This window comes from Coffea arabica, chromosome 6e, assembly GCF_036785885.1.
Source record: "Coffea arabica cultivar ET-39 chromosome 6e, Coffea Arabica ET-39 HiFi, whole genome shotgun sequence".
NCBI classification, from domain to species: domain Eukaryota; kingdom Viridiplantae; phylum Streptophyta; class Magnoliopsida; order Gentianales; family Rubiaceae; genus Coffea; species Coffea arabica.
The window spans coordinates 2,693,278-2,709,728 of NC_092321.1; the positions used below are offsets into that span (position 1 = coordinate 2,693,278).

The following is a 16,451-nucleotide window of genomic DNA, read 5'->3' on the forward strand; positions in this document are numbered from 1 at the left end:
ACAATATATTAGGTTTGTTCTCTCGGTTGAAATCAAAATCAGATGACCTTCGTCAAAACTGTAAATCATCTCATTCTTCAAAAGTCAAAACGAATCTGTCCTCATCTTTCTGCAGCCAACAAAGATACAGCAGAATTGTGTTTCCAAGCAGTGTCAAAAAGACCTTTCTTTACCCTGTTTTTACACCAACCAACCCTGCATTAGCATACAATGAAATCTAACCATGTTCCTACAATCAGCGACCTTGGAATTAACTTGCACTGATGGAAGAGACAAGTCTATCACACTATTCCAAGTCATACATAGGGTTGGAAAATAGAGATCATGGTAGCTCAGAAACAGATACATGACTTATCTTCTACTCATCATCGACACCATAGTCCACCCCAAAGTACTTGTCAACTAATTTCGTTGCCATGCACCTCAGCTCTTCATTTTCATGAAATTGGAATCTTTCCATTGCATCAATACCATCCGCTTTCTCAACCAGTTTTGGGCCACTACCATTAGGCATCCCCCTCAGCACCTGTGATGAACAATAATAAAATGATTTAAACAAAAGAAAGCTAGAAGCCACTTCATGGAGTTATCAGCCACTACCCCCTTGATGTGCAACTCATAAACAATTGCACGAGGCTTGCAATATTTGAAAATTCTCACTAAAAAGTCAAATTCAGTTTATGCCAATACAGAGGCCAAACAACGTAAAGTAACATACAGTCCCACTGGTGGTGGCTGTGACAATGTATTAACTGGCTAAATTCTCTCACTCTGTTGATCAAGATTACGAAGAGTCAAAAGTATATGCTTACCAGCTCAATAAACTGAAGCCCCAGTTTTGCCGCTTCAATGTCAGCAGATCTGACAAGATCAATGAAACCAGGAAGACATCCTTTGCTAACAAGAAAAACCAAGTGATCTGCAATTAACTTTGGCCTCCCAGAACCCTCTGATGGGGCAACGCAGAGATTTCCAACTACATATGCCACTTCTTTTCTTATGTCAAAAGGTGCTGTCACAAGAAGGCGTAGTAACAATGGCACTGCTTCACTAGAATATACCAATTTCTTGTGCTCAACAGAACCCGCTGCTATGTTAGATAAGACCCAAGCTGCTTCCTGCATAGAGGCATTCCTTGTCAGAACGAGACCAAATTCATGTTGCAATAATAGAAGACATACCTTCTTCATGACTCGGTGCTCACTTTCCAGACATTTAATGAGAGCAGGAAGGATGCTATCTGCAATTGCCTTGTGCATTAGTAATTCATGGTAAAGTGCTTTTCCTAACAAATAAAAGAAATTCCATCAAAAAAGTGGGAACTAACCTGTGATGCTTTGTCCAATAACAAGTACAGTACTTGCAACATGGGCATCACCAGCCACAAGATTACCTATACTGCGTAGAACCTACACAAAGACATACTCCTTCGCAGTAGGTATTGGGGCCAAAAATACCTCAAAGAGGAGAAATATAAAGATATAAAACAGTGTAGATAACTAAAGAAGAAATATGAGAGAGGTTTTCGTTCAGAAAGAAGAATTTACAGCATATATATCGTTCAACTCTATGGATGCAAAGTTTCCCCCCTGCACTTGCGCAATAACAGATTTTCCTATTTCTATTTAGCTTCTTTTATATGTGTGGAGGGTGGAAGGGCAAAAATTACGGTATTTTTGCAACTATACATTTACTCATGGATATGCTATTGCAAAACGAGAGAATCGCAAAACCATGCACAATTCATATCGCAATAGCATGAGATATCTGAACTAGTAGAGTTAAACACAAAGTAATCTAACGTTCAGCAGTTGAGACACATGTATTCTGATAGCATATATGACATACTAAGCACTTGAACAATTGTATCAAAGTCTATTCACTAGTGAAACTTATCAATGAGGAAAGCACACTGACCCAAACCTAAACAAGATCTACGTATTCTTCCCACCTTATCTGCCACATTTCAATAAGAAAATCTAACCCTAACAAAAAAGAAAAACAAATGCGGTTTTCATCTTACTGGGATAAGAAGTTGCAAGCTATTTGACATTCCCAATCTTTCAACAAGTATCTGAAGTAGATCACTCTTCACCAGCATACTTGTAGCAACATGCGAAAGTGCAGAGAGATACACAACAACCCAAGCAACTTCTGTTGCCAACTCTTCATCACTGTTCATAATGAGCATATCAACATAGGCATTACACCAAGATTTTTTGTGCCAAGATAAACAAAAAAAAATAAAAAATTAAAGACTATGACGCTGTCGACTCAATGTCTTGTTTTGAAGGCCACCAAAAAGTTATGCCTTATTGGCATCAAGCATGAAAACTAGGTATCATCTTTTGCCATCTTTCTTTGGAGCCCATATTGAACTAAAAGCTATTAAGTCAAGCATCTCACTGATTTCCAGATATTAATGAAGTAATAAGAAAATTTTTGTTGAATCATTTAACAAGGAATTTGCATGAAACAAGCTTCTCACCAACAACTGCTAAAATAGCACCTAGAATTACAAAGACAATCACATGAGGGTATCTTCTCCTAACAAGGAAAGATATTGGCTCATGCTACTGACTAAGCTATTTGCTTTCACTAATCAGCTGAATGCAGAAAGTACAGAATTTCCTATGGTTACAGGAAGATTAAGTGAGTACAAGTATCTTGCACCAACAAGGAAAGTAAAGTATAGTCTATTTGCTAAAGGAAAGAAATTCAACAGCAACTGCTCCTCTTTCATTATGATGAGAACAGCCTGAGTTAGATATGACAGGATGATGATCTAGATTCCTAATTAACGTGATTGAACCAAGCTAATCAAAATAACCAAAAAAGAATTTAGTTGTACTCTAGAACAACTTACGCCTTCTTCAAATGCTGAAGAATTGCCTCTAGTACGCCATCCACTCTTATTAATTCTGTTGCAGCTTTAGGATCTGGTCCCTATATTAATAGATTTTGAGATTGCATTAGAGAATCATATAACCATCAATACTATTGAATGCTGTCAAGACACACAGCATGCTGAAATCCAAAAGTGCAACAAATACATATTTTTGAATGAGTTAAAAAGTTAAAAGGTGTGAGAACCTTTATCAGGTTTGACAATGCCCAAGCAGCTGTTCTCACAGTTGAACCCTTGTTTCGCAGCATCATTCTTGCAAGAGAAGGAAGGGCTCCTTGTGATAGCAGAATATTTCTTAGTTCCTCTCCTTCACCAGCAACATTACCCACTGCCCAAGAACACTGCTCTGCTACAGGTAGGGAACTCTTTTCTGCGCAAAAATGCATTCAAAATCTTGAAGACCGGAGTACGAAAAGGTCTAATGGCAGTCTGAAGGAAATAGCATCTTGGCATTTTTTGGAAAAAAAAAAAAAAAGAAGCAAAAGAAACAACAAAGCAAAATATTGTCCAGAAGACTGTAAAAGCAAGCACAGGCAAAGTGGAAAGCCATCTGTATTAGAAAGAGAAAATAAAACTTTAACTTGATTGCAAGTGCACATGCACACATGACTTTTTGCGTGTTTGTGTTTGAGCAAAGTAGTGTGTCAGCTCCATGCATCACTCCTTCAACTTTTTGAATAGTAGAAGAAAAACTTATTACATCGAAAGAATAAAAAAGGAAAAACAATCATGGTAATCCATTTTATACTACAACATACCAACCAATAAGATCTAAAACTAGAAACTCGTATCATTTCAGTAAAAACTTCAAAATATTCGTTATAGCATTAATAAAAGATAAAAATGACTTTTCATGCCACAGCTCATAATGAAAATTCATGAAAAGGGCTCAACAGTTTATGTACAAATTCATCCTATATGCAGGGTCAGAATTGATAATATTGATGGTCACCCTGACAATTCAATCAGATATCATAAATTCACTGAGAAATAACCTCATTGGTGGCTAAAAATCAACCTGTTATAAGCACAAAAAGAAGTAATCTAATTATAGTATCAGCACTAAATACTCGCAACGCAATGCCTTGCACATTAAGAAATCCAAAGAACGGCTTGAAATTCTTAAAACTATATCCCATCTTCAAGAGTTGTCTATTTGATCATGGCATCTCATATTAGTGTACATTCAACACTAGTGAAACCTAAAAAACTACACATCGATAGATTCAAAAGTTTCATGCTTTGGGGCTGGAGGTTGAGGAAAGGAAGAAGGGAGCTATTGTGACTAAAAAAGACACTGCAACCACCAACCTCCAAGGTGAGCGATAAGCAATGGCAATGCAGGCAACAATTCTTTCGTTTCTTCGGGTTTTCCGGCTGCAATGTTTGTCATACACCAAGCTGCCTCAAGCAACTGCATAACAGCAAAAGGTGTCCAACATACATTAATGTTAACAACTGAAAGAATTGGCATCTGGTAATCCTTATCAAGGGCAGTAGTTGGGATCTGGTCTACTAAATGCAAAAGTCAAGAACAGCTGCTTATGGAAGTCAAGGACAGCCTGCTAGCAAAAGTAAAAGTCAAGAACAGCTGCTTATGGAAGTCATGGGCAGCAACTGATTATGAGATCTGATCTGCTAGCAAAAGACAAGAACAGCTGCTTATGGGATCTAGTCTACTAATTGCACTAATCAAGGAGAGCTGATTATGGTCTACTATATTAGATGTATATTAGCATATATGTAATTAATACATTAGGGAGGTAGATATTCTGACGGAGGAGAGAAGGTACAGAGTTTTTCTATTTAAATGGAAAAGATGCACAAAAGAGGCATTCGGTCTTTGATCTAGAAAACTTGTCATGGTATCAGAGCCAGTTATTTGAATTTCTCAGCCTTTCCAAACTTTCTGAGTTGTTATCCTTCTTGGGTTGATTATTTTGATCAATCATTTGGTTTCAAGATATCCTTTTGGGTCAATCATATTGTGGTTGGCAGCTTTTCTTGTAATTCAGATCTTTGTTTTTTTTTGAAAGAATGTCTATGGAAAACTCTTTGGGAAAAATACATACAGAATCTTTGTCCATCAAGTTCACTGGAAAAAATTATGCGGCATGGGAATTTCAATTTAGGATGTTTCTAAAAGGCAAAGAGCTTTGGAGTCATATTGACGGGTCTTCTACAGCACCTAGAGATGGAAAGGAAATTAGTCAATGGGAGGCAAAGGATGCTAGAATTATTTCTTGGATTCTAGCATCTATTGAAGCTCATATGGTGAACAATTTACGCTCCTTTAATACAGCAAAGGAGATGTGGGATCATTTGAAGCGTGTATATCATCAAGATAATACAGCAAGAAGATTTCAGCTTGAATTGGAAATTAGTACATGTAGCCAAGGTAATCTCTCTATTGAGCAGTATTATTCTGGATTTCTTAATTTATGGAGTGAATACTCTGGTATAATCTATTCTAAGGTACCAAGCGAAGCCTTAGCCGGTATTCAAGCGGTTCACGAAGATAGTAAGCGTGACCAGTTTCTAATGAAACTGAGGCCTGAATTTGAGGCGATTAGAGCTGGATTGTTAAATAGAAACCCAGTTCCTTCTTTAGACGTATGTCTTGGTGACTTGTTGCGAGAAGAACAGAGAATGGCTACACAAACTATCATAGGTACATCAAAGGAGATATCTGAAGTTGTCAATATTGCCTATGCTGCTCAAGGGAAGAATCGCGGAAAGGGACAAGTACAGTGCTATAGTTGCAAGGAACTTGGGCATATTGCACGCAATTGTGGAAAGAAATTTTGCAATTATTGTAAGCAAACTGGACACATTATCAAGGACTGTCCTACACGCCCTGAGAATCGAAGAGTCCAAGCCTTTCAAGGTGCTGTCCAAGACTCTAACACTATTGGTTCTACATCCACAGCCACAACACTTACTCCAGAAATGGTTCAACAAATGATTCTTTCAGCATTTTCTACTCTTGGACTTCAAGGTCAAGGTAAAATTGTTTCTACTCCTTGGTTAGTTGATTCTGGAGCATCAAATCATATGACTGGTTCATCTGCATCACTACATAATCTACGGCAATATACTGGTACACAAAATATTCAGATTGCTAACGGCAGTAATCTTCCAATTACAGCTCAATCTGTAAAATGTGCTTTCATGGGTTATAGTACAACTCATAAAGGATTTTTGTGTTATGATGCTATTGCTAATCATCTACACATTTCTAGAAATGTGATTTTCTTTGAAAATGAGCACTACTTTCCATACCATGGTTCCTCGTCTGAAGGTGTTGTTCTTCCTAACTTTGATGATATTGCTCCACCAGTTGATCGATTTAAACCTGGGATTGTTTATCAGAGACGACAGGCTTCTTCATCACAACCTCTTCTTGACACTAATCCAGTCCTTGCTCCAACCACTCTTCGAAGGTCCCTACGTCTTAGTCGCCCGCCTGATCGGTATGGTTTTTCTGCCACTATAACTGACACTACAGTTCCTACATCCTATTTACAGGCAGCTAAACAAGCATGTTGGGTGAAAGCTATGAATGAGGAACTTCAAGCTCTTCAGGAGAATCATACTTGGGATCTTGTTCCTTGTCCCGATGGTGTTAAACCCATTGGTTGTAAATGGGTATTTTCTGTTAAATTGAGATCTGATGGCTCACTTGAAAGGTATAAGGCACGATTAGTAGCTCTTGGTAATCGGCAAAAGTATGGAGTACATTATGAGGAGACCTTTGCTCCTGTGGCAAAGATGACAACAGTTAGACTTGTTCTAGCTATTGCTGCTTCTACAGGCTGGTCATTGCGACAGATGGATGTAAAGAATGCCTTTTTACATGGCGATCTTCAAGAAGATATTTATATGACTCCACCATCAGGGTTATTTTTTACATCTTCTTCTGATGTTTGTAAGCTAAAACGTTCACTCTATGGCTTAAAACAAGCTCCACGGGCTTGGTTTGATAAGTTCCGTTCTACCCTTATTAGCTTCTCATTTGTTCAGAGCCAGTATGACTCCTCTTTGTTTCTTCGCAAGACTGATAAGGGACTGGTTTTACTTCTGGTTTATGTTGATGATATTGTTATCACAGGAAATGACTCTGCATTAATCTCTCAACTTCAAGAGCATCTTCAACGTTCTTTTCATATGAAAGATTTAGGTCCTCTACAATATTTTTTGGGCCTAGAAGTGCACTCTACCTCAGCTGGTATTTTCTTACATCAACATAAATACATCCAGGAATTAATTGCTTTGGCAGGTCTTCAAGATGGTCGGTCTGTTGATACTCCCTTGGAAGTAAATGTTAAATATCGCCGTGATGAGGGTGATTTTCTCTCAGATCCCTCTCTCTATCGGCAATTGGTGGGAAGTCTTAACTATTTAACTATTACTCGGCCTGATATTTCATTTGCTGTTCAACAAGTTAGTCAATTTATGCAGACGCCTAGGCATCTCCATCTAGCTGCTGTTCGTCGCATTATTCGCTATTTACTAGGCACTTCCTCTCGTGGTCTTTTCTTCTCCAAAAATTCTCCTATTCATTTGGTAGCCTATAGCGACGCTGACTGGGCAGGGTGTTCAGATACTAGACGATCAATTACTGGTTGGTGCATGTTTCTTGGAAATTCTCTTATTTCTTGGAAAAGCAAAAAGCAAGATAGGGTGTCTAATTCCTCTACTGAGTCAGAGTATCGTGCTATGTCCTCTGGATGTTCTGAGATCATTTGGCTTCGAGGCCTCTTAGGTGAGCTTGGGTTTCCCCAACTTGCACCTACTCCCCTTCATGCCGATAATACTAGCGCTATTCACATTGCTGCTAATCCTGTATTCCATGAGCGTACAAAACATATTGAAGTTGATTGTCACTCTATCCGTGAAGCATATGATGATCATGTTATTTCTCTTCCTCATATTACCACTGATCTCCAAACTGCTGATATATTTACTAAAGCTCTCTCCCGTCATAGACACAATTTTCTGGTTGACAAATTGATGCTTTTTGATCCACCAGCATCAATTTGAGGGGGGATATCAAGGGCAGTAGTTGGGATCTGGTCTACTAAATGCAAAAGTCAAGAACAGCTGCTTATGGAAGTCAAGGACAGCCTGCTAGCAAAAGTAAAAGTCAAGAACAGCTGCTTATGGAAGTCATGGGCAGCAACTGATTATGAGATCTGATCTGCTAGCAAAAGACAAGAACAGCTGCTTATGGGATCTAGTCTACTAATTGCACTAATCAAGGAGAGCTGATTATGGTCTACTATATTAGATGTATATTAGCATATATGTAATTAATACATTAGGGAGGTAGATATTCTGACGGAGGAGAGAAGGTACAGAGTTTTTCTATTTAAATGGAAAAGATGCACAAAAGAGGCATTCGGTTGATCTAGAAAACTTGTCAATCCTTTCTGGATGTTTCTATTGAATGTAGTGTAACAAAAAATGAGCATATGTAAGTTGACAAAAACTTCTCCAACACGCACCAAAAAAAGGACCTTTTGATGCACTTCAATGTCATCAGAAGATATATTTGGAAAGAAAGAAAATTTAGCACCCTTGAAGGAGAAAATTAATTCAAAAGGCAGATGGATTTGGACCTGTTCTTCTGGAGAGCCAAATGAAAGACACTGAACAAGTAGAGGAATTGCTCCAGCCTTGATGGCAGCTTCAATTGGAGGAAATTCAGATCTAGACAACAAGCGTCTTACTTCACGAAGAGCAGCCACTCTTTTCTGCATCGCTCCTTTACCCCTAATAGTTATGCAAATATCTTTGTAAGCACATGATCCAAAAAAACACAACCATTGAACAGATTGAATCATCAACTGCCAATAAGATCATCATAAACTAGCAAGCTTGAACAAGAAAAATCTTGATGAATCTAATTTGATACAAACTCTGCCGGATAATCCCCCAAGAAAATGCTTAATTATTGTTGGTTTGAATAAATAAGGAGCAATATTCTAGTTGCATACAATATTTATTAGCAAAAAGGTAACTTTTTCCGTCTACACTACCTGTTTATGTATCCCAATCAAGCTAAAAACAACCCTTTACTCTGTTGCTTACCCATAATCTCACAGAATGAACCATCAGTTAAGTTGTTAATGCAATGAACTTGTTGAAAAGTGTTGACAATTAACCATATATTAAAAGGAAAAAGCTTGTCCAACATGCTCGTAATAAAGCAGACAATCGACATGTGTAGCATTTGGATATTAAGCTAGTCAAATTATTTGAAGGCAGATCCTCACAAAACACCCAAAAAAACCGAGTTTTGGAAAAGTAAAATCAAGTAAACTAGGCAAAATATCCCTGCAGACAGAATAAACTGGTATGACAATCTACTAAATAGCAAAGTTGGGAGAAATTAAACATACTGAAACAGCATAGCAAGTTGTAAGTCTTGCACCGCAGAACAAGTTTGAGCCTCCAAAATGGATTGCTCCGCGTCGATCATCATATCACCGCCATCACCATCATCATCATAAGTAAGCTGATCATCACCCCCACCACCAACTCCAACTCTGCAGAGGCGCTTCGTCCGCACCACTGCTTCCCTCCTTTCTTTTGCCACCGTGATAGCATGCTGCCGTCTCCTCTGCGCCGCAACATTCCCAACTGATGCACCACTTCCATTATCATTAATTTATCAAGAACATGGTTACAAAAAAAAAAAAACGACAAAACAACAAACTCTTTCGCCGCAGCTTTTTAGAGAGGGGGGGGGGGGGGAAGAAAGAAAGAAAGAACATTTTCAAGAATCCAAGAAACGTCAGCTGATTTTAGCTTTTTCTTTGGAATAAGGAGGGATGGAGAAGCCTTGCCTGAGGACTTGATGGGGTCTCTTCTGGGAGTAATTTCATCCGCCATTTTGGCTTTGTTTTGTACTTTGGAAAGTTAAAGTAACAAAAAAGAAAGCCCTTCTTGAGGGGGGAGCTTTCAGGGGAGTGAGGGGGAACTCGGAGAAGTGGGGCTTTAAACTTTTCAGTCGCCAATTTAAAGGTGAACAGGAATTTCGAAATAGTACTCCTAAGACAGCAAATATGTAGCCAAATCGCAATCGGATCCTGCTCCTGCTCCTGCTCCTGCTCCTGTTCCTGTGCGCGCTTCCCTTGTGACGAGTCATTTCCTGACTGCGGATTGCTGTCTGGGCATGTAACGAATGTGTGTTAAAAAAAGGGGCTGGCATTTAGGCTTAAGTTTGGGAGTTTAGTAGATAAGGGGAAAAAAAATAGAAAGTATAAGTTATGAAAAGGGAAAAAAAAAAGAAGAAAATTATTATATGATTTTCTTGATTGGAAGTTCAAGGAAAAAAATAAAATGATTTTAGTCACATTAAGTATTATGATTTTATTGTCTAACATTTTATGAATAAAGTTGAGATCTCGAAAAAGTATTTTTTTATCTCTTTTTTTTAAATCCGCCCATCCCTCTCTGGTCTCTACACCATTCTTAATCCTTTCCGATTGCCATAGATGATCCACGAAGAATAAGAATCCTAAAACAAAATGAGAGTAGCTAACTAACTTTTAGGAGGGACATAATTGATTGCATTGATCTCGATGGCTATACCACCCAGAAATTTGAGAACGTTTATAAAAGTTAAGGGAATTTTTTTTTCATTTTTTCATATTTTTTGAACAAAAGTTTTTTTAATTAATCTATCCCTCCATTTTTCTTTCATGTTGCTGTCTTTTCTTTTCACTTAAAACATCCAAACATAGGAAAAATTACTGTAGCGATTTGATATATGTGAGGGAAAAAGGTGATAGGGAAATGTGATCACGGAAAACGACAATATTTTCCAACGGAAACAAGCAATCCAAACAAGGTTAAATTTCCCTTCTTTTCTCTCCAAATCCTAACTCCAGACTAAGCTTTGTTTCTGAGCTCAATTTAGACATTTGGAGTGTCTGGATAGCACAAATATCTCAAATAATATTTTACTTGCATTGTAAACATATTTTTCAACCCACTTTTTTATATTCTCAATTACCTTTTTATCTCACATATATCACATCATAAAAAGTGTTACAGTAATTATTTCAAATAATACTCTATCCAACTGGGATATCCGTGCCGCAGTAAATGATCATGTATCAGCAATCAACTCGCTCTTTTTGCACAATTTTAAAAGAGCCAAAACGATAAAATAATTGATCACCATAACGATAATTCAGACAAAAAGGTTTTTGCACAGCTAAAATGATAAAACAATTGAATCAGCCAGAAAGGTTTTTGCACAGCCGAAGGGATAAAACAATTAATCACCTTATGATAACTACGTATCAGCGATCGACTCACTCTTTATTTGGGTCAACGATACATTTCCGTTTTTAGCCTTTGGTTTTGGGTGCCCAAAGGCACCAACACAACAATGTAGCGATAAGTTGGGTCTTCTTGTTGGTACCCATTTAAGTTTGTGTGACTACCACTCAATAGTAGGAATGTGGGCCCTCTATAATGGATTGTATGGTACTCCTAAAATTGATTGTGGATATTAGCTTCAAGGTTGTGTTTGGATTGCATTTTTCGTCATTTTTCATGGAAAAATTACTGTAGCGATTTGATATATGTGAGGGAAAAAGGTGATAGGGAAATGTGATCACGGAAAATGACAATATTTTCCGACGGAAACAAGCAATCCAAACAAGGCCTTGGGTTTTGTAGGGTTGAATGCACTTTATCCTTTTTATTAAACTCATAAAATAAAATAAGTATTTTGTTCGCTACTTGTTGTGTTCGGACGATAATAGATTTAAAGTGATATTTGAATAACAGAAGTGTTCTCTCTACCAAAGTTACAGGCAAGTCATTCTCAACTATATATAAAAGAAGGATTTTTTTTAACGAGTATTCAATTGACATTCATTAATACATTTATCTAAATTTTACTTAATTTACTATTTATATATTCATGCTAACAATTATTAACCTCATTGCATTTATAGATTATTTTTAATTAATCTTACATTTTCAAAATTTTAACATTTGAAATACATTTTAATATGTATCTAATGGGCGCCCATTAGATAGATCAATAAGAAATAAAGAGAGTTTTGTGTACATCTAATTTTACCTTGTTAGTTAGAAACTTAGGATGCATCTAAACTAAAGGCGTTTGTGAATTGTTGGCAATTTTGTTTTTTAATAAAACAAATTGTAATTGGAATAGTATTGTTGGTACTTTTTATTTATGTGTGGATAACCTGAAAAAATTTATTAATCTTAACCCAGTATAAGGCTCTATTTGATAACCCAATTCAACACGTAAATTTAATTAAAATAGATCTTAACATATTCAAATCGTTTGATAACGAAAAATTAAACATCTGAATTAATTAAGTGGTACTAAATTTTCTGGACAAAACTTGCTACCAAAATTAAGTGATAAGCTATTTAGTTATCACTGAATGTGATATGCACTCAAATGTATTAGATTTAATATTTAAAAATTTTAATAATTTAATAGATTCATATTTCATATTTCAAATTTTAATTTTCAAATTCAAATTTATCAAATGCACCCTAAATATGGAACACGCCGAAGCTGTCAAGACTTTTAATCAAATTTGGGATGGCTTGGACTAGGAACAGAGTTCATATTCAAATATTAGATAAGAGGGGTTTGTTATGGAACGGTTACCGCCCTTGGTATCTTTTTTTTTTATTATTATCATCATATACACCTATTTCTACTTCTATTCTAATCTATTTTAGGATTGTGACATGACAAAGTCACGGATAATTGATGGGAACTGAACCACCATCGGGAACATATGAGTGCATTAAGTGGCAATTATGTACCCTTGATATCCCTTTTTTTAAATTGTTATCATCTACACCTATTCCTACTCCTATTCTAATCTATTTTAGGAGAGTGACCTAGCAGGATAATGAAAAATTGATTGGCACTAAATCACCATCGAACCATACGAATGCATTAAGTGGAAACTTTGATGGGACCATTACGCACCATCAGACCATTATGCAACCATATGGATTTAAGAGAAACCATATTAAATGGCAATTTTGATAGGAGACAAGATTTGAACCCTTGATCTCCCATCCCACAAGACATGTGGTAGCTAACTATTTTAGAGATGGTTATTGCCCTTAGTATTGGGAGATCAAAAAGTATTTGATTTGGTGGATAAAATGGGGAATCTCCTTTGTTCTTGCAATTCTACACTAGATGCTTGATTATTTATCGCCTCTATGAAGAAATAGTCGAAGGGCGAAGGCATTGGGGAAGAAATTTGAGGAAGAGCTCAAGGGTGTGATCCCACATTTTTTAGAGATACATATATACTAGTGGGAATACCCGTGCTATGCACGGTGCTGACATTATTGGAAAAAAAAATAAAATGGTGAACAAATAAAGGTAAAAAAAGTTTACCAATAAAATTAAAATATAATATCTGTTTAACAATAATTTGAAATATAATAGATTGAATATATCATTTAAGAACCGTCTTTTTCGGTTGTATGAGAATTTTTTTTATCATTGTATGAAAATTGTTAACAAAAAAATACAATAGTTAATATAGAATAGCATCAATATAATTTAATACAATTGTATTGTAATCAAATGAAAAATACGCACCAATTGAATTGTTATTAGCACCCATAGTTAATGAAGTAATCCCTATATAAATATATTTTGGTACATGTAGTAATTGGTAATCTATAAAATAAAATAAATTGCTAATCTATAAAATTGCTAAGTTGTCTATAAATAGCATCAATAGAATGTAATACAATTGTATTGTAATCGAACAATTGTAATACAATTGTATTGTATTGTATCTATAGTTGATTTAGCAAGATAGTGCAGCCAAAAAGTGTGTATGTAAGATGAGTATGACGATATAAGAAGTTGTATATTTACCATGATCACGCAAAATCATTGGTGATGTGGATGCCTGGCGATCTTGAGGACAGTTAGATTTTTCATTTCTTTGATCTAAAAATAAAATATATATTAAATTAAAAATCAATAGTTTATGTATTTATTTTATGTGTAAATAGTGATACATTGTATGAGAACTGTTAACCAAAAAAATACAATAATTAATATAGAAATAGCATCAATAGAATTTAATTGAATTGCATTGTAATCAAATGAAAACAATTACAGAGAAGTGGTTACCTGAACTAAGGAATGCAGTTTTAAATGCTCAAAAGTGCCTTGACGATTGCACATATGTCAGGGGCTTGGTGAGTTTTTTGCTCCTCTTGAATCATTTTTTTTTTCTAATTGTAATATATTACTTGCAGGTGTTAAGTAGGACTTGGCTCTAACCTTTCGTTTAAGTACTTTAAGCAATGAACTATTTATTCTATGAGTTGAATTGTGCTATTGCTAGATAGATGAATCATGTAGTTGTAATTGTCATTGTTGATAAAGAAAATAAAGGCTAGAATGCAACTTTGCCAAAAGGATTTCTGACGAAATTAAAAATTAATCCAATTTTAATAATGGGCGTATAGTGCCTTAGTTATTAGTAGTATCTGAATTGTTTTTTTCCAATTATAAACCATTTTTAATTATCAAAAAATCTTTTTTTATTTCATGCACGATCATTTTTGGAATAAAATTATGAAAATAACTATCGTAACACCTATTTTATGTGATAAATGTGCAATAAAAAATAATTAAAAAAATTTCAGTAATACAAACAAATAAATTTTTATAATATACAATTTATGTTAGAAATAGTAGAACCCTCAATCATGAACCTATACCATCCGCAATTATATAAGCAAGCAATACCTTTTTATCTTTGCTTTACATTGTAACAATAAGCAAACAACCGTTCATAGGATTTTGTAAAAAATTTTCAGAAATAATGGATGATCAGAAAATCAATGCAATATCATTCATGACAAAAAGCAAAGCAAAAGCACAACATACTTAAAAGGCAGAGGGGACCGACAGGGAAAATTAAGCCGGCCGCAAGAAGGTTGATTTCTGTTAGAGTCTCTGCACATAATATCTTCCACTACTGCTCACAAAAGAAACAAAATCAATACATTTACAAAATCAATAGAGAACCCAAAACAAATAAGAAACTGAGAGAGATGGTGAGGGAATTAACTCGATAAATTAATTAAGTCGATCAGTAAAAGGGTTGGAAAAAAATTATAGACATATTATATTATTGGAAATAATCGAAAATAAAAAGAATTACAATATGGGGAATAATTATTAAAGAAAACACGGTACCGAAATTTTTAATTTGATGCGAACGACGTTTTAATCAGTGTAACCTGGATTTTGTTCTTCGGATTTGATTTGAGATTTTTCTTTCGTCAGCGCAAACTTATTGAAACTTTTCCAACTGGTGTGTGGAATCGTTGAGGTATATGTTTCGTTTTCTAAGCAAATATTTCCTCCTTTGCAATCTTGCGAGTTTGAAATCTAGTTGTTTTTGAAATGCTTGTTGGCGGGCATATTCCATGGTGAGGAAACTTTAGATGAGTTCCCTACAAATTTTGAGTGAAAAATTTTAATATATTAAATAATAGGACAACTTGAATTTGGAACAGCAGATAAGTGGGGCAAAGGTGAAAAAACACAATAATACTAATCAATAGCTAAATGAGCAGGGTCACTTATTGAAAGGTAATCACCGCTGGCTTCGTGACGTCTGCCGAATGTTCAAGAAAAGAAGTATGATGCGTACTAAGAAGAGCACCGGAGTTCTGGTACCAGGATGGGATAGCTTTCAGGTATTTTCCTGTGTTATGTGAAGACGCAATTTTGAATTAAAAAAAAATGGGTCATTAAGAGATAGTTGGAGTGGACTCTTAATTGGAGTTGGAAACGGGAGAGAATTTGTAGGAGTGATTGTAGGATGAGTTAAGATAGTGGGATACTGGGAGTGAGATAATGGGGATATTGATTGGTGATAAGGGGATATTGATTGGTGATAAGGTGATAGTGGGATAGTGGGAGTGAGATAGTGGGAATATTGATTGGTGATAAGGTGGGTTATAACCCACTATTTTTTTATGTATTAAAATAAATACAAAAATCTAGAAAAAAGTATGACAAGTTTAGAAGGCATTGAGAGGGTTTCTGCTAAAAATCCCTTCCTGAATACATATAGATATAGATATATATATAGTTTGGGATCAGATCATATGGACAAAAAATGAATATGGATGGATCATTTGTTTAACTATAAATAAAATCTAACTTTTTTGTTCCTAAAAAGTAATCTTATGTAGGTCACGTAATGAATTCAATGTAAAAAGTGATCGAAAACTTAGGCCCTGTTTGGCAAGTGAGTTTTTTGGGTATTTGTGTAAAATTTTATTATAACTTACCGTAGAAGTTTTTAAAATTTTTTTTGAAGTGTGTAAATTTTTTTGAATATTTTGAAGTGTATAGTTTAAAAATTTGTTTGAAGTTATGTAGTTAAAGTTTTTTAAAAACTTGTAGCAGACAAATGGCCTGTTTGGAAGTCTAGTTTTTAGCAAGTTTGTATTATACTAGTTTTTTAACAAC

The 16,451-nt window shown here is 35.5% G+C and overlaps 1 protein-coding gene across 2 annotated transcripts; it reads right to left on the minus strand.

The window, feature by feature from the left end:
* Positions 1-48: 48 nt before the first annotated feature.
* On the minus strand, positions 49-10,130 carry LOC140009281 (importin subunit alpha-9-like). Of its 2 annotated transcripts, XM_072054393.1 has the most exons (11): positions 9,760-10,130; positions 9,313-9,553; positions 8,530-8,683; positions 4,220-4,322; positions 3,094-3,278; positions 2,867-2,946; positions 2,024-2,174; positions 1,328-1,409; positions 1,182-1,240; positions 813-1,118; positions 49-526 (listed from the first exon to the last, which is right to left on the minus strand). In XM_072054393.1, the coding sequence occupies exons 1-11, from the start codon at positions 9,803-9,805 to the stop codon at positions 359-361; spliced, it is 1,575 nt and encodes a 524-aa protein (XP_071910494.1). In that variant the 5' UTR covers positions 9,806-10,130; the 3' UTR covers positions 49-358. The 2 variants fall into 2 exon arrangements, with proteins under 2 accessions (XP_071910494.1, XP_071910493.1); XM_072054392.1 differs by having other exon boundaries at positions 813-1,240.
* Between the last annotated feature and the right edge of the window lie 6,321 nt (positions 10,131-16,451).